Here is an 18,423-nt window from a genome sequence, read left to right as displayed (position 1 = left end):
CTCGTCAGACATTGTTAATGCACCAAAAAACAAAATAAAGATTGTTCGAGAAGTCCCAAAATCTCGAGTCCGAGCCGAGTCGAGTCTCAAGTCAAGTGTTAAGTCAGCATATGTGCGACTTCCGTGCGACTCGAGTCCCTATCTCTTTTACAGACTCATAAAGACCTAAAGACCTTTAGAACATCATGTAGTGAGTAAAATGTGTTGAAATAGGCTTCTGAGATTAAGCATTACAAACGATACTTTGATACTCCTTCTATTTAGATACTAAATGGATTACATGCAGACATACTTCACACAAACAGTGCTGTGACATATCTTTCAAACCTACATAGCTCATTATGAACATTTTAATGAATAATTCGAATTCTATGATATTTATACTGAAAAAGTTGAATGAATACAAAAGTATAACGGTGATAGCTTTTGCATGTGATACCGCTGTCCATCATGTATGTATCAGATGTACCACCAGATTATCATACATTTATCATATAATTATCATACATTTAATTTTCCTCAATATAATCTATCAGTAGGCCTACTTCATCACCTGTTTAAATACTTAAGTATGAGCATTTCTGTCCCATAATTAGAGATATTAGAACAAGTTAAAACATCACTTGGAAAACAAGAATATTTAACTTGCTCAAACTGATGCCAACTGACAAACCCTATATAATTGTACTGTTAGATTATATAACATTTAATTAGACTTACAATAATGTTAGCGCTAATGGGACACACACATTTAGCGAGTAGTTCGCTATAGTATTGTACAAGCGGAGGGGTATTTAGGGATGTAAATTTTGTTTTCATTTCCATAGACAAAGTAGTCGTAGTCCTTTCCTTGATAGGTGTAGAAGGCATGGGTGAGTGGAACCAACTCTATGGTCTGCCGCTGTGAAGAGATTTACACACACATTTACACTAATTCACACCACTCTGAATTCTTAGCAGTTTTATTCCCATGAAGTGCTAAATGAGCATTCTGCTTTGAATACTGGGTGTTATGACTTATCGTCCTCTTATAGTCTAAGCACTGTCATGAAATAGCTTAAGCTAACTTGAAATCAGTATTAAGGGGTGTGAATGGTCCCTTATAACACATAAAACAAGTACATAAATAACACTAAAACAAGAAAAAAGATCATATCTGCATTTAGAGATCCAAAACCCCATTATTTTCATAATCTACACAAATAAGTACCAGTACCCCTTCAGCCTGGTGAATTCCTCCTCAGAAAGGATCTGGTGTGTTAAAGTAACAGTTTGTAGTTTTTAGTGGCATCTAGTGGTGAGGTTGCTGAATTGCAACCAGCTGAATACCACCTTCCCTTTTCAAGCGTGTGCGAGGACCTGCAGTGGCCATTAAATGCCATAAAAATGCGAATCTCAAGCCAGTGTTTTGGTTTGTCCATTCTGGGCTACTAAAGAAACATGGCGGTGCAACATGGTGGACTCTGTGGAAGGCCACCCACATGTAGATACAAAAGGGAAATTCTAAGCTAACGAAAACACAACTAATTGTTGCTACAGGTAAATGATACACTATGCAATATAATACAATACAATATACAAACATAATTATGAATACTATATTCCATTTCTACTAATAGATGCCACTAAAAACGACACACTGTACCTTTAAGAGCGGCTCACCTGCTGTAGGATACGGCTGATGGAGGAGAACTTGCTTATGTGCCCCTCAATCCCTTTCTTAGACATCTCACATATCTCCTGGTCAGGGAAGCCCACGATGGGATAGACCTGAAAGCACAGTTCCATCACACTCTGAAAACAGAGACAGACGTCACTGTATACAAACCAAACTGACTTTGACTCGAAATGACGCCTTGAGTCAAACAAATGAATTGTATGACAATGCAATTCTACTTTGTACAAATTACGAAGTACTGTCTATTTCTTTACCTATTAAACAGATTTAATTTAATAATATGGTCATGTGTGTTCCTGGCACTTTATATGAGTCATGTGCTTTTTAATAAAGTGACAAAAGGAAGAACGACAAAGTACCAAAAGGTTTTCATCCTCAAAAAAGTTATCTCCAGACACTTTCTCAAAATTCTTCAGTGGAAACTCAGGCAGCTTGTCTGGTATGAACTCCATGACTTGGTTCTTCCTGGAGGAAGGCATTACATTCATTGTAGCAGTTATTAATGTCATTCATTGAAGAAAAGTAGTTTTTTAAATCACCTAAATCCCGTTAGTGAGTGAATATGTGTAAATATCACAGAGAGCCTCACCAGGTGATAGTCAGCTGGATGAAGTGCAAAAGGTTCCTTTGCCCTTGGCAGGTGGGACACGTTATAACACCACGACCGTGACACTGAGTACACCTAAAATAGAAAAAAGTATGACATAAATATGAAAGAAAAACAAAACAAAAGCACGGAATACACTAAACACATTTAATTGCAGTTGTTAGTTGCAGTGATCGCTGTACTGTAATATACCAGCTTTCTATACATATGTTTTTTGATTTTCAGTTTGTCTTCTTAGTGAAAGAAGTTATCAAGTAGCAGCACACAAGAGGGACTGTCACTGAAAATTACACAGCTGTGATCTGGTTGAAGACACTAGTTGAAGGTTCTTGCTACTGTACATCATAAATGCGATGTTAAACCGTAAACAATAAATCGTAACCTCAAGTCTTAGCTTTTACTTTGCTTTCATAAAGTCCTTCAAAGTAAGGGCAGGTGCAAAGCAACAAAAAAATGAATGCTGTTAACATTTGTTAGTGAGGTAGTGGGCAGAGTACCAAACTACCAGGTCAAAAATGTCAATAATGTTAGCAAACAATAACAACATGGACATGACACTTTTCAACTAGACTATGTGGCTGAAATGACCTGACCAGTTACTTGAAATGTGTTTTTAAGGCTGTTCCAGGGACTGACATTTGTACCTTTTGTGTCCACGGCCAGCACAACAAGTGCACATTCTTCGTTTCTTCCCAGCACCAACCCTACCATGACCGTGACAATGCAAACAGCGCACCTGAAAAACAAACACACTGCTTATGAACTACTTTGGGTTTGGCATTCTACATTTAGTCAACTACAACATTTGATTGATTGATCCCAAAACCTGTTTGCCTCTTTTTACAAGACCCACTGACTGAGGAGGAAAGCTAAATGCTAGAATGCTAAAGAGAGATGGAAAGAGAAAGAAAGGATTAAATCATTCTCACCTTTCCTCGGGTGTGACAACGTGAGCAGCGCACACTCCCAGCACACTGACATCGATAGCATCCCTAAAATCAGTCAAAAGACTTGAAAGAATATTCAAGACTAGGACTCGAATGTTCAAGACCAGACTAAACAAGCTAACAACATCGAAACACACTCATAATTTCCTAAATGAATCATGAACATGAATAAAATCCTAATTTGAGAGAAATTTAGTTTTGTTCAATGACCATGGAGTAACTTTAATTAGTAGTAAATGATTAAGAACTAACATTCTTCTTTGAATACATTTAATATTCATTTAGATGTTTCATGTTCATATAATACCATTATGTATCAATGTATCATCTCCACTACACTTAAAAAAACAATGTGATCGTTCACATTAAGAATTAAGACATTTAAATATGAAAAAAAAAGTACAGTCATTGAAAAAGACAAGAGAAGACCTAGAGTCATACCTTAATAACAGCGGAGTGTGGCACCCGGACTTTGAGGATCACATCTGTATACTTCTGAGGATACTCCACCTGGACTTGCCACGGCGGTGGGCTCATGCCATTCTGGGGTCCATCCACATACTGGCCTGTGTGAAAGACACACCCTGCTCACTTATGTTCTTCCATTAACATCTAGAGTTGAGTAAAGTCCGTGTGGTCACCATGCTCTCCTAGTCATTCCAATTGTGAAGAGCAAGAAGTGGAATCCATGAATCCACTTATTCTTGTTTGAGCAGGTGGTGTAACATTGTACTACTGCCAAAATGCACAAAAACAAATGAAACATTAAGTATTACTAAAGTGCACATTCTGTCATCCCCAGTCGTTTTCTTTACTGATGTCAGTTCATCAGTTATAATATGAATTTAAAATATACTCTTTGCCACTCTGGTCACCACCTATTGATACTACAATACCTTTTGTGCTCTTTTAGTAGCTTAATGAACTACAGCTGTAGCTGAAGAGTCAAAACGTCTGAAGATCAAGTTGTGGTTTTTTTGTCAATTTTTTTATATTATTCAGGTGTTATTATTATGTTTTTGAGCTGGACAGCACGATATTTAAAGCAAAATAGTGTTGTCAAAGCAAAGAAACATAGAAAAACATTGAATCAGAAAGCAAGAATCGTACAACATAGGAAACGTGTGGTTAAAACACTCTCTCTCTCTCTCTCTCTCTCTCTCTCTCTCTCTCTCTCTCTCTCTCGCAGTATGGATAACAGTACCAGAATATGGCTCTGACTCCCAGGCGCTCGATCTGGACTCTGTGTACGTTTCCAAACGGTACTAAAATAGAGACAAAAGTGTAACATGACCAGCAGTCCAACGGCATGCCTTGAGTCACAGACACATGAGGAAATCATAACTTATATGATGGCCAAGCAAAGCAGCTCTACTCAAATCTACTAAAATGCATCCAACTAAGGGGTGGATGTGTATAGTCTACCTGTGATATCTTGACATGCTTTTGTGGAACTGCATTAGACAGCAATATTTAATCTTTTGTTTTGTTTCTATTTTAAAGATTTAACTGAAGGCAAAAATCGACAAATATCCTAATGTATTACATAATTACAATATATCGAGGAATCGTCTACAGGTAACATTGCAAACATTATCATTGGGAAAGAACACAGACTACAGTGAGTAGATGTTGCATCTACCCTGTATACTGTTAATGGCCTGAGGTCCTTGAAGACTAGGTGTTTGGCCGGCTTGCTGCTGTAGGTCCACTTCTTCTCCACAAACTGCAGGAGAGCTTCACGGGCCACATCCTCTGACACCGTTGGCAACCTTCAGACACCAAACAAGCAGTATTAGCATCAGGACACCCTAATGGAAACAACCTCTGGAGTATGGCTGTGATCTGGAGTGGGTAAGCCTGATGCATGCCGGGTCAAGGCTGTATCCATTATAGATTCAGCTGCTGCGGTTGACATTTGTAGTGACTGTGACTGCAGTATTTTTGTGGTAACTGGTAGTTGAGCAAGGTGCTAAGAACTCTAAATTCATAGGTTCAATGCTCAAAGCTTCAATACTGATGAAAATGTATGTAATGTAATCTGTACTGTAGCCTGCTATAATTCACTTTGGATTGGAAGTGTGCTCTAAGGAACAGATGTAGATGTAAACAGCGATTTGGCCAGTCTGCAGAAAGCACACATGATGTTGTTCATTTTACCAAACAAAATCAATAGGCTACTTGAACAAACAAATTCAACAGTATAGCAGGCATCTACACATAGGGTACGTTGGTACGTTAGGTACATTGCGACGAAATTACGCCTAAAACGGGCGTTAACGTGTACATCTGTCCCTAAATGTCAAACTGTAAATGTAAGTACTGTAAAATGAGAACAGAAATATGAGATATATCTCATCACTATTAGGTGTTTGCTCAGGGACAGAGGCTTTGAGAGACGCACTATAATTACCTCACATTGGGGACAAAAGCATTCTGATTGCTGTCTGGCAGAGCATAGGGAGGTGGAGGATGGTAATTCTCATCAGGATTTTCTGAGAGGAAGATTTTAAAATGTCAGCATAAGCTCAAATATATATTCAGGAATAACTATACCACTCATCATGCTAAACTGGAGAGGGGGTGGAGAGTGCAGATGCTGAAATCTGAATTCATAAAGTATCAGAAAGTACCGATAAATGTCTAGAAAACGGGAGAAATTCAGGTAGAATTGGCGCAATACTCCTGTGGAATATGATACTTGATGGATCCCCTATCTTTCATAAAACGGCTGTAAAGCCAGGCAGAACTGAGGGTTAGTCCCTTACCTCCTCCTTTGGAGTCTTCATAACCCGTCACGCAATCAAACCAGCCAGGCGGGGGCGCTGATGGGCCCTCCTCAGGGATGCTAGGGTCAATCACCACTGTGGCATAAAAAGAAACACCAGTCACAACAAGTAATTAGCTTACAGATATCAGAAACAATAGCAATTAGCCTACAGCTAATCAAGCTACAGAACACCAGCAAGCTATACAGCACCTCTATGGCCCTATTAAATGCACTGAACATGTCCCTGATGATTCACATTCTCTAAATCTCCCCCATCCAGTGCCATTTTTGTAGGTGGTACTGGACCCAAAGTAAAGGAGTGTGTGAAATATAATACCATATCAGAGAGCAGCAGAGAGGCCAAATCCAACCCAGCACATGAGTCAATAGCGTGCTTTTCAAACTCCTGCTCATTTGAATGGGCCAGAGAGGAAACCTATAAATACTACTTATGGAGTGCGTGTTATGCCAACACACACAATGCTGTGAGCTGGGGATAAAAATACCCAGTGCGAAGGAGTTCCCGTCAGCTGAGATTTCTCGACAGATTGAGCGCTTAATGAAGACAGAAGAACGCAGGAACATAAACAGCATTACGAACACAATGCGAGTCGAACTCATTGCTGCATTGAGTAGATTAGGGCGCAACCATCACAACGTGGTTACGAATAACACTTCACACAAACAACCTGTTGCTGACCGCTTCTCAACTGAAGTCTAGAACAGGCCATGCTATCACTTCAAAGCCCACATTCATCTGCGTTGAGAAGGGGTCTTAAAAGCTGAGGACTTCAATAACTAGCCAATAAAACTTTCATCAGAGGGTTCTTAGTAGATACTTTAAGGGAACTCTGTAAAAGTTCACCTGAAACAAGTGGCCAATGCCACAGTGCACTCTAAGTGCATTAGTAAATGTTTATAACATCTTACAATGCTTCATGACATTTGTTGACATAATACTGGTAGATAAGGCTTTTAAGATGACTTGTTAGACCAGTGATGTTATGAAAAGAGAAAGTGTTATAATTAATTATGTTAATGTACTACTGTGACACCTGGTCTTGCAAGTCTACTCTCAGCTGTCTTGCACCTGACTGGTCCAAATAGATGAGTTCTTTGCATATCCAAAGCCATGGGGAAAAAAGTAAAGCCATGCATCTATAAAGCAGGTATCCTTTTACATTGAAAGGGTTTTCCACTGCTGTCTGTGGATCCCATGCTGCTGAGCCTGACCAAATATAATACTCTCTGATACGGGGCCATCAATGTATAAATATATATACATACACCTTCACCATCAATAGAAGTGTTTATCACCATTAGGGCTGGGTATTGGCGCAGATGTCCCGATTTGATTCCATTATGTATCACAAGCTAACAATTCGATTCAAACCCATTCCATCAATTTCAATTCAATATCGATTCTATAGGAATGAGATATGAAAATGCGGAGTCACTGGAAACAAATTGTGAAAACCACTAAAGAAAAGGCATGTATATCGTATTTCAGGCACACATGGGTGTAGTTGCTTTAAGAAATAAAACCAACCTGTCTCTTTTAAAGCCCAAAAATGACTAACCAGGCATTCGACTGAAAAGGACTGCTGAAAAAATGGGCAAGTCAAAAGTCACAAGTCATGTTTTCAATGATCAGGTTACTTTCAATTAAAGATATGTGTCAAAACTAAAAACTCTGTTGAATGTAACATGTCCAATGAACACTGGCAAAGAACGATGCATGAAATTGTATATAACTTAAAAATGCATATTAGCCTAAAAGTTCAATGCATACATTTGACAGATTAATGTTAAATCGGAGGAATTAAAACAATTATTTATTGAAAAAACTATTTTTTTGCACATCCCTGATTGTCATTAGCTGAGTTCAGCCCAAAACATGCAGTATATAATGAAATACTTTTCCGATCATTGGGCCTCACTCAGCAACATTCCCTCAACATTGTCGACTCCTGATGCATCAAATATTCTTAACCATCCAAATCTGCTCTGATGAGTCCCACTTGATCATAAATTGGAGGCGTGTGGCCAGTTGTTTGTTATTAGCATAGGTAACGCTTGGTAAGAGAACCCTGGACCAGTCGTGAACATGTTCTCTTACCTAAAAGATGTGCTAAAGTAAGAAAACCTTGGTGAATCATAGGTGAATTAATGGGTACTAACGAAATAAGAACATATCGTGGATGCGAACAAAAATAGGAGGACATTTATTTGTATATAGCTTCCTGCATGAGGCCCATTGTCACAAATGTACCATCATGTTTTCATATCAAGATGAACATTTTGCAATAAAGGAATTCCACTTGCAACGTAAAGGAGTATGAGCATTGGCATGTACTAGTCATTTACTTGTCATATCATAATAAAAAGTGGGTTAATAAATACACTATGATGTTTTGTCAATGACACCATAAAGGTGTTCCACTGGTCACTTAAAGGTGTATGAGGTTTAACTCTGCTGACCTAAGCAGATCTGTGCAAAATGCAGAGGGAACAATACTGCTTCTAGTCCATACCGTGTACTACCACTTCAGAAACAATTTGTTTTTGTGATTTGTCCAGACTATGTGGCACTGTAGAGTAACAATGGGGGTAGTATGAAAATAAAATTCAGGACCCTGGAGAGAAGAGTCCCTCATGAATATGCTAGGGCACTTGCACAATGGCTGCTGATGACCTGGGCAAAGAAATAACATACTCCACAGTTAAAGGTAGGGTTTGTGATTGTAATCCAATGCACTTTTTGTCAAATCTAGCGAATTGCTCCTTGTGGTCACCTAGCTGTCTCTGTTCAGCATGTGTGCTTTAAAAAAAAAAAAAAACTCTGGTTATACGTACACAGTCCCGGCTCTGTAAATGGGTGTTATTTGATTGTCTGTTGAGCTCAAATATTGACAACCGTTTACCAGAATCATGGACTAGAAGGGCTAGAAGGGTGTGAGGCTGACCTTAACTCTCCTGACCTAGGCAGAGCTGTGCTAAAGGCAGAGGGAACAATACTATACTAGTCCATATCATGCACTACCACTTCAGAATATATTTGTTTAGGTGGTTTCGTCCAGACTATGTGGCACTGTTCAGTAACAATGGGGAAGGTATGAAAATAAAACTCCCCCAGAGAAAAGTCCCTCATAAATATGCTACGGCACTTTGGCCACCTGCTGCACAATGGCGGCTAATGACCTGGGCAAAGAAATAACATACTCCACAATTAAGGATTAAGGTGGGGTGTCCTCTGTGGGATGTGAAGTGAAACATGCGCTTATTGCACCCAAATGCAAAAAAAGGCTGTGCCTTGGTTTGGATTAGCAGGGCCTACTTAGTTTGCATGGTAATACAATGCCACTGAGCTATGCATGTCAAAGCCAGAGCTCACACATTTGCCTAAAAGGATGCCACAAGAGCACATAATGTATGATGGGTAGGTAGTGTATCCCAGTAAGGGTATTGCCGACCACTAGCCTCTTCTGATCTCTAGTACTAAGTGAGTACATTCTCATAAAGCCAATGGCTGTTGTAAATGCACAGCACTTTCTGTGGCCAAACTAGTGCATATAGTATTTAAGAGCTGAAAAAAAACTGGCCTCCATCCATATATATTCTTTCAACCTTACAATCACCGTGTACAGCTGAAGGACACTTGTCTGAAACGTTCTGGATTTTGAAGAAACAATACAGAAATATTTAAACACGACAGAAATACCATACTGCATATCAAGTTCACACATGTATATCCTACATGCATGAGTATTTTTTTTTGTCAAAATGTTAAGGGTGAAGTCTGCTAGTCTGCTAGACTGCATAGTAAGCGTAGGTCCCTGGGGGAAGTCCATATCTACATAAAATCCATACGAAAAAGACAATTTAAAATGAGTTAAATCACTACTGGGAGGGTACAATTAAATTTACAATATACAACAACACTTTACTCTCACTGTTAATAATGAATGCAAGTGACACGCTTTCCAGATTCTCTTCCTGTTTTAAGTCATCCGTCAAACACTGTCAACTTATGGTGCAAGTAACAATAACTCAACTTTACTGTATCTCTAGGACACATAACGTTAATCATCCGTTAATCAAACACTCTCTAAGTTCGATAACGAGCTGACTAGGCTATATCGCTGCGAAATACTTCGCTAGCCATGGTAATCCGAAACATTACCAAAACATAAACTAGTTAACGGTGTGTTACTATGCAATGACACTTCAAATGTTTGAAACCATTGAGTCAGAAATTACACCACGTGATTGATTTTCATATTGAACCATAGACCTCCTCACCATGAAGTGGAAACCCACACAACGCCAACCAATCGGCTTTTAGCTGGCTGGCAGGCTACACACTCAAGAATATCAACTAACCTGATTCACACGAAGTATTGCAACTTACCAAAATCTTCCTTTTCATCCATAGTTTCCCAGTGATCTGTGCATTCGGTTGGAAAGCTTCTCTTTAAACTTTAACCTCAGAAAAAACTCCCTCTTGCGTCAAAAGAATGTGAGTTGACCACGCCCAGCTCGGACAAAATGTCTTTATTCCCAACATTGTGCAGCCCGTTGCTCTTGGGTAAGAATGAAGGCGTGTAGGCAACACACATTTAAATACAGGTTCATACTTGCATAAAGCATAGTTAATGTTAGTCTTAAGTGCTGACGTTCCAATAATCTGTTGATCTATTCGCCAAAGACACGCACTGCCCCCCCCCAACACACAAACACATACCAAATGAGATTATAAGTATATTTTATTGAATGAGGAACAGTAGTACAACTCCGGATCTACATCAAGAATAGATGTGTTTACATGTTGAAAAAGTAGAATATGATTATTAGTATTATTATTTTATGGAATGCCCCTAGCAATTGCAATTGTAACTATGTAATATCAAAACTATCACTTTTCAATTCAGCAGAGTAAACACTTGCCTATGTAAACAAAGGTGCAGCAGTGCAAAATACAGCAATAGTAGATCTACAGGAATAAGTCTTCTATGTTCTTTTCTCAATATCCACGCCCAGTTAAACTAAAGATGATAGTGGTCCGAGAGCGGACCAGAAGTGGCACACCACCAGTGGGGTTCCGACCAAAACCCACCGGTGGACCGATATATGCTTGTTATCCCAGATCCCAAACAAAAAGTAAAACATGAATGTCCTCTACTCTTATCAGTCCATTTCACAATTTTACTTCTCTTAGTAAAAGATTTGTGAAAGTCTGCAGAAACAAGGCTATATCTAAACATTGCATAAGATGTAACTCTATGACACATGCACCCACATGTTGCAAAAAGCAGAACCTAATGGATACCTCTAATGTAGTTCATTATCACACGTAAGGATTCTTTCTCTTTTTCATGAGATGGAGCAGCAGCATTTGGCTGGGTAGTCTTTGGCGTAGACCATGTGGTCGGCCCCGTACACAAAGTAGATGTGAGTTTTGTCCCTCCAGGTGAAGTGCACTCTGGTGACTGGGATCAGCTCAATGGTCTGCCTCTGAGGAGGTGAAAACACTAGGTCAAAAACTCATTTTCAAACATATACAGATACACTTTTACATCTACATTTACAGATATATGCATATTTTGACATGTTAAATATACAAGTACAAAAGTAATAGATGTTTTAAAAGCAACAACCCTCTACTGCAACCATAGTTGTCAGTCAGTTTGGCTGCCACGGTCAGGTTGTTTCATGGCTTATTCTTACATACAGTTAACAATTCAGGACTTGTAACTTTTCAGAATAATTCAAAACAGGCAAGTATTTCAAATACAATTTTTTGGAAAATGTCCGTACATGAAAAAAACATAAAAAAGCTGTGTCCTTTCATGAAAAAGCTAAGCAGTTTCCTTTCGTGAGATATCCAAAATGAATTTTCCTCTTACAAACAACTGTCACCTGATGATTGCTGTAGTTGCTCATTCACCCCGTGACAGGCGTTAAGTGATAAGTGCTTTGCTGACCTCTTGTAACAACTCATGGAGGATTTTGTTGCTCACCTATTACAGGTGGGATTTCTCTCTCTCTCTCTCTCTCTCTCTCTCTCTGTGTGTGTATATGTGTTGAACCCAGGGGAAAGCTTAGGAGATGTACTCATTTGTCTCAAAAAAGCAAAGCTGCACCAAATACTCATGGCTGCAGATTGTACTTGTATCTGCTGCAGGTAAAGTACCTGTCACAGGTGTTTACCTTTCATAGGATGTGGAAAGTGGTGAACTGGGGCGCAGCACAAGCAGGAATGTACAGTACTAATGTACAGAATGTACTAAACCCGTGGCTGATTGCGTAACCAACGTATGTCACCATCCTCTAACTGTAATGTGTGATGCCACTACTGAATTGTATCAATCATGGGTGAAACTCAGTAGAATCATGGAACCCCTGACTGTCATTAAAAGGAATCAAAAGATTAGCGATCAGGAAATAGATAATATATGCTAATACGGTGTAATAAGAGTGATAATACAGGGCAGTAGTTCTACACCACTCAAAAAAGTAGTAGTATAGCAGGATCCTACACGTAGGGAAGTGGATGAAGTGAAACAGTGATGGCAAGAGCTAAATAGGCTAAAAAAGTAAAGGTTGCTTTTAACATGGTACAAATAAGCAAAACTTGTGCTCACAATACTGATTCCATTGTTTCTGGAAATTTCTCCTATACACATATCTAAAGTGCAATGGATTACACCTGCTTTTAAAAGGCAGAAAAATTACACCGCAAAACAGACGTGTGCTGTCTCCAGCAGTATTCATACTTTCAACGGAATAAGTGAATCAATCGTTCCTTGCGCTTCTCCTACCATAGTTTTGCTTAAAACCCACATTTCCCATGAACCGCCCACAATTGCATTTGCAGAAGTCAAAAGAGCTCAACTTGTCATTCTGCACTCCTGCAGGAGGTGTAATGAGGTTTTAGCCACGTGCGATCTGTTCATCTGTACCATGTTTTTTTGGGACAAAATTATGCCCAAAACGTGCTAACGTGCTAACGTGCTAGTACGGCTGCCCCTAGGAGTGACGTTTACCTGTTGAAGGTAAGGTTCCTGTCACAAGTGTTTACCTGTTGAAGGTAAGGTTCCTGTCACAAGTGTTTACCTGTTGAAGGTAAGGTTCCTGTCACAAGTGTTTACCTGTTGGAGGTAAGGTTCCTGTCACAAGTGTTTACCTGTTGGAGGTAAGGTTCCTGTCACAAGTGTTTACCTGTTGGAGGTAAGGTTCCTGTCACAAGTGTTTACCTGTTGGAGGTAAGGTTCCTGTCACAAGTGTTTACCTGTTGGAGGATTCGGCAGGTGGTCGAGAACTGCGAGTGGTGCTCCTGCACGGCTTGTTTAGAGGCAGCATTCACTGCCCCATCTGGGAAACTTTCCACTGGGTACACCTGTCATCAAAAATATAAAAACTTATACTAACTTATTTTTGTCTTTTCACTATAAATCTGACAGTAAAGAAATACCAGAAAGCATGTAAATTAAAATAATAAAAACTGCGTTTTCTAATATTGTAGTATTGATATCTGTTTTTTTTAATCAGTTTTCATTTATTGTATTTTCTTATTAATGTTCTGTGAAGTAAGGAATGAATGTACTTATTAACGTATTGATTTATTTTGACATGCATAGACTATCTCTCAGCAGGTTCTCACCCGCTGGTTCATGTCAGTGAAGAGCATCTCCCCCGGAGCATCTTGGAGCATATCTACAGGAAATCCAGAGCGCTTGTCTACCACATGCACACTGCTGTGGTTCTTCCTGTGGACAAAAGAAAACAAACATGCTTCAAAGACTAATAAAGATTGTTTCCTAATTAAAAAAAGAGGTTTTCTCATGACTCCACTTCCACTCTGACCCAACAAACTCCAACAAGCGCATTCCCAAACAGTGAAACGCCAGCAGTTGGATTCAGAATTCTTGGAGAAATAACCAATAACCAACCAACGCCATTCACCCTATAGTAACGTCCCTAACACAATGACTGTTAAATGGCTGTTGGAGTTTGTTGGAGAAGTGTGAATTGGCCTTAAGAGTAAAACCTCTAGAGGAACTGTAATCACACCATTTGACTGTGAGCTTCAGGAAGCACAGGAGCTGGCCTTTGCCTTGACAGTTGGGACACTGTAGTGAGCCGGCTCCGTGGCATGGACTGCACCTGTGAATGAACAAAAAAGTTGATTCCGAGACAATTTATTGATGTTCAATTTAAGAGAAATGAACTACAAACACCAACAAAGTAATTGTTAACAGCTGGTTTGCACTAGATGCTGAACAAGGTGTTGAACCACACATGTCAGTCACTACCTTCACAAACAAAAGGAAAAATGAAACAATAGAACTGTGCTGCAGCCAATCTAATATGAAATGTTTTGACACAAGCTAACACAGGTGAGAGGGAGTATTTCTCCTACCGGACTCGTCCAGATCCTCTGCAGTCAGAGCATCTGTTGTCGGAATGGTCTCTGCCTGATCCACTGCAAGCACTGCACTGAATCTGAGACAAGGAGAGCAGGTTTACATTTCTCATAAAATAAAACCCAAAAGCACCTATTGCACAACTTCAAGCCTCTGACAAAATCACATGGGTTACAAAAACAATTTAAAGCACTCACCTGTCCTGATGTAACACATTTGTTACAGGGGGATTTTCCCAAAGTCAAACACTGGTTACAACCCTGAAATAGAATTGCAGTCCTTATGAAAATCACCCTACACAGAGTCATGTGCCCATGACTAAATTTAATCCATGAGTTTTTTTAGGCATGTAAATGAGTTTGCAGAGGATTGTACAAGTTTCACAGAAGAAGATTGAATATACCCTTTATCATAGTATGCAGAAATAATATGTTCCGCAGATTATAGAAAAGTATTCTGCTGTGCATTTTCCTATGGTACATTTAGTTTCACAATTTCAGTTGACTGAACAATAATAATAAAAATGAATATTTATTGAAATGAATACAGACATCAAAGACATATATTATGCTATGGGTGCTTAGGTCTGATATTTTGCAGACTCTTCACCTTGATAGAGGACGAATGGGGGAGACGAACATCCCTCTGGCAGTCCTGAAACATGGCAGGAATGGGCACAGGCAAGTCCCATGGTCCTGGTGCCACACCACTGAAGCCATCCACAGGCTGCCCTGAGAGGAGGAGCAGAGGTGGACAAACTCAATACGGCATCACATCACACTCAAGGCTTCATTCATTTACGTATACTACATACCAAACCAGTTAGAGATGGATTCATTCAATTTGGATTTCATCTCCCTCAGTAACACAGTAACCAATAATCATCATCATCATCAGCACCACCATCTTCATCATCATTGTTTTAACACTGCACAACAGCATGTGGATGTGACATGCAAACAAAACAATGAGTTGCTGCCAGGCTTTAAGGAGGGTTTCATCCATTTATGCATGCATAGCTGTGTGTGCATATGGTGTGCATAGCCTACAAGAAATCAGTGTCCACGTTCTCATGAACTGAACTCTATTTTCAGATTGAAACAGGCTGAGCATTTACCGTTGTAAGGCTCACTGGCCCATTCTGTAGATCTGGATTCAGTAAAGGTGTCTAGGCGATACTGTTGGGGAAAGAGGAAGAATGATGTTAGTGTAAAACCTCTGCCAACCCCAGATTGCAGCACTCTGGAATGGACACTACCCGGAGAATTAGCATGGATCTGCCTGGAGTAAGTCTGTAGTATGAAGAAAACCCATTGACTATAACAGCTTTTTTGCTAAGACCCACCCCAACTACTACATTTCCCTGTACTCTCAGCCAAAGACATTTACACCTCCTTCAAGCCTCACCTTCAGGGGACTTTTGGGTTGGTTTCATGATTTCATTCTTAACATTGTATTTGTTTCCGCCCACACTACTCCACATGTCACCATGGTAGTCTTCAGTCCCACATATTAAGCCATAGTCTGACTACAACATGGCATAAGGAATAGTTTTCCCACAGCTTACCCACCCTGTAAGTGTTGAGGGAGTGCAGCTCTGAGAAGACCATCTCTTTGGCTGGCTTACGGCTGTAGCAGCACCTGCTGGCCACATACTCAACCAGTGCCTCTCTGGCAAGCTCCTCGCTGATGGATGGAATTCTAGTCAAAACACGATGACAGTAGCACCACTTAGTGGACAAACCGAAGTAACCAGGCTATTACTAACTATAAGTAACAAATACATATGTCTGACTGTTTGTTTAAATATTATTTAGCAGACATGGCTCTCTTTTTGAAAAGGTGCACAATCAGTCCATGTGAGCTTTTGTAATAGGAGAAAATATTACTCAAATCTTAATGAGGTGCCATAACAGTTCCATGCTAGTTTGCCAGCTGGGCATGTTAGAGGTTCAAGTAGGAGATGAACAGCAGGACATATTTTCAGAGATCACATTCTTTCCTCACACCTCTAATTCCCCTAACACTCTTGTACTTACTGGGCACTTCCTCTATCTGCTCTCTTTGCACTTTTGTCCGATTGACAGGAATGCGTTCTTACCGCTTACTTCATAGGTCTCTTAAAGGAACAGTGTGTAGATTTTAGTGGCATCGATTTGTGATGTTTCTGAATTGCAACTAGCTAAAAACCCTTCCCTTTACAAGTGTGTGCGAGTACCTACGGTGACCGTCAAATGCCATAAAAACGCGAAAAGCCAGTCTAGAGGCAGTGTTTTGGTTTGTCTGTTGATTGTCAAGTGAATAAATGCAAACGTATCAAACTTACTCCCAGTGGGGTGCATCGGGTCTGTTGGGCCGCTGAGGGCTGTCTGCATATGGCGGTGGCAGGTCTGAAAAATATTAGTGCATAAATCCTATAGGCTGCTTATCATACCCACACTCAATCCACATCCTCATCAGTGTTATATTCTCAGTGGTACATGAACTTAGACCAATGCAATGCCCCTATTGACCAAGTACACAGTAATTACAGGATTGCAATGATTCATAATAGAACAATAAGACTGAAAAATGATAGTTCAAGTCGTATTACCTTTGGCAACACCTACACCACTTTCAGGAAATGTGTTCACCTCATCGGCAGGAGGCGCTGTAGCTCCAAACAAATCTTTTTTTTTTTTAAATATCAAAAAGAGGTAAGAAGCAGGATACTATTAGGCGATCGTAATGTATTCACAAAAACATGTTTTGCAAATAAACTCGTTAATTTAGAAAAACAGGGCATTTTTCTCAAGTAAATGTATTCTAAAAACTTCCACACGATTCACTTTTAATTACTTAGGCACACTTACCTTCTTTTGTTAGAATCAAATGTCCTTGCACCCTCTCTGGTTCATCTTGGTCACTGTCAAAGAAACAAGAACCAAAACAGAAATCTTACCTTTTTCTTGCACCATGCCAAGTAGCCTACCGGTAGGCTGGTAAAGTGTAAATCTACACAATTAGACAGTTTAACAAAAAGTAGGTAGGCCTAAGCATATCCAACTACATTTCTAACATTTCAACACCTCAATTGCGTTGGCGCCTGTACAGAGAACGATGGATCTTAAGATTGTCAATTTTTCCAAAAGTAAACATTTAATAGGCCTAATATGCTGAAATGATAATCGTTTTTTTTTTATCTGGCTCACCTAAGCAGATGAAGTGTATCCATTCTCCCTCGTGCCCTTGGATGGTAACAATGATAACGTTACTCGACTAAGAACTTTTCAGTTTTCAGTTTCGATTACCTCACTCTGTTCGTACAAAACGAAACCGTAGGGATGAGTTCGTTTTAGGTCAGTGTAGCCTACTCTCAGAGCGTAACTACACATTTATCGAAAGGGAATGCAACATCGATATTGGCGTGCACACAACACACAAACTCAACCCTACTGGAAGGGTGCATGTTGTGTTGGTCATTTCTTTATCTGTTGTTATTGTTGGAAGGATTTGTCGGAAGGTTCTTTATTAGCCTATGAAGTTAAAATTCAAGGTTGCTTTACTTGCATGACTACACACATTGGCCACACAGTAGAATGATCATTTATAGCACCTATAACTGCAAACTAATGATGATCAACTTTATAATTACATTCAATTTACCATTGCTTTGAAAGAATTGAGCTAACCTTTTACAACTGTATTAAGTGCTTCTATCTGTTAACTGTTCTCTTCAACTTTCCTTTCTCCCTGGCCTCTCCATTCTCATGCCGAAATCACATTTTTACAATGGAAACTTGTTAAACTGATGAACACGTTGTGTGATCTGACTGAGCTGTCTATTTAGAGATGTTCTGACTGCTCGAACTTGAACGCACAAAGAGGGCCTGCTGACACACATCAGATTTCAGACTCTAGTAGGCCATCAGATTCTGCTGAGCATGACCAGACATTTGCCTACACGTCACTTCATTTATTTACGTCCTGTGTTAGGAAGAGTTAGTGACCTTATG

The 18,423-nt window shown here is 39.6% G+C and overlaps 2 protein-coding genes across 2 annotated transcripts; both read right to left on the bottom strand.

Annotated features, from left to right (window-relative positions):
- Positions 1-332: 332 nt before the first annotated feature.
- On the bottom strand, positions 333-10,636 carry ssuh2.1 (ssu-2 homolog, tandem duplicate 1). Its single transcript, XM_031568249.1, has 12 exons — positions 10,414-10,636; positions 6,001-6,096; positions 5,646-5,727; positions 4,875-5,004; positions 4,437-4,497; positions 3,674-3,798; positions 3,215-3,277; positions 2,930-3,021; positions 2,268-2,360; positions 2,038-2,143; positions 1,663-1,770; positions 333-901 (listed from the first exon to the last, which is right to left on the bottom strand). Exons 1-12 carry the CDS (start codon positions 10,433-10,435, stop codon positions 767-769), a joined length of 1,113 nt encoding a protein of 370 aa, XP_031424109.1. The 5' UTR covers positions 10,436-10,636; the 3' UTR covers positions 333-766.
- A 120-nt stretch (positions 10,637-10,756) lies between these two features.
- On the bottom strand, positions 10,757-17,837 carry ssuh2.2 (ssu-2 homolog, tandem duplicate 2). The gene is made up of 13 exons (XM_042707882.1): positions 17,620-17,837; positions 17,281-17,333; positions 17,022-17,096; positions 16,755-16,818; positions 16,000-16,129; positions 15,546-15,606; positions 15,038-15,159; positions 14,626-14,688; positions 14,425-14,507; positions 14,076-14,168; positions 13,666-13,771; positions 13,294-13,401; positions 10,757-11,516 (listed from the first exon to the last, which is right to left on the bottom strand). Exons 1-13 carry the CDS (start codon positions 17,640-17,642, stop codon positions 11,376-11,378), a joined length of 1,122 nt encoding a protein of 373 aa, XP_042563816.1. The 5' UTR covers positions 17,643-17,837; the 3' UTR covers positions 10,757-11,375.
- Positions 17,838-18,423: the final 586 nt, after the last annotated feature.

Source organism: Clupea harengus, chromosome 5 (genome assembly GCF_900700415.2).
Source record: "Clupea harengus chromosome 5, Ch_v2.0.2, whole genome shotgun sequence".
In the NCBI taxonomy this organism is placed as follows: domain Eukaryota; kingdom Metazoa; phylum Chordata; class Actinopteri; order Clupeiformes; family Clupeidae; genus Clupea; species Clupea harengus.
This window is presented reverse-complemented; position numbering and strand designations above follow the sequence as displayed.

Coding starts and splice junctions, on each gene's coding strand:
- ssuh2.1 (XM_031568249.1), bottom strand. CDS start 10,435: ATGGATGAAAAGGAAGATTTTG. Junction 5,728..6,000: donor TGAAGACTCCAAAGGAGGAG/GTAAGGGACTAA, acceptor TCTTCCTCTCAG/AAAATCCTGATGAGAATTAC. Junction 2,144..2,267: donor ATCCAGCTGACTATCACCTG/GTGAGGCTCTCT, acceptor GCCTTCCTCCAG/GAAGAACCAAGTCATGGAGT.
- ssuh2.2 (XM_042707882.1), bottom strand. CDS start 17,642: ATGGATACACTTCATCTGCTTAG. Junction 17,097..17,280: donor TTTGATTCTAACAAAAGAAG/GTAAGTGTGCCT, acceptor AAAAAAAAAAAG/ATTTGTTTGGAGCTACAGCG. Junction 14,169..14,424: donor AGAGGATCTGGACGAGTCCG/GTAGGAGAAATA, acceptor GTTCATTCACAG/GTGCAGTCCATGCCACGGAG.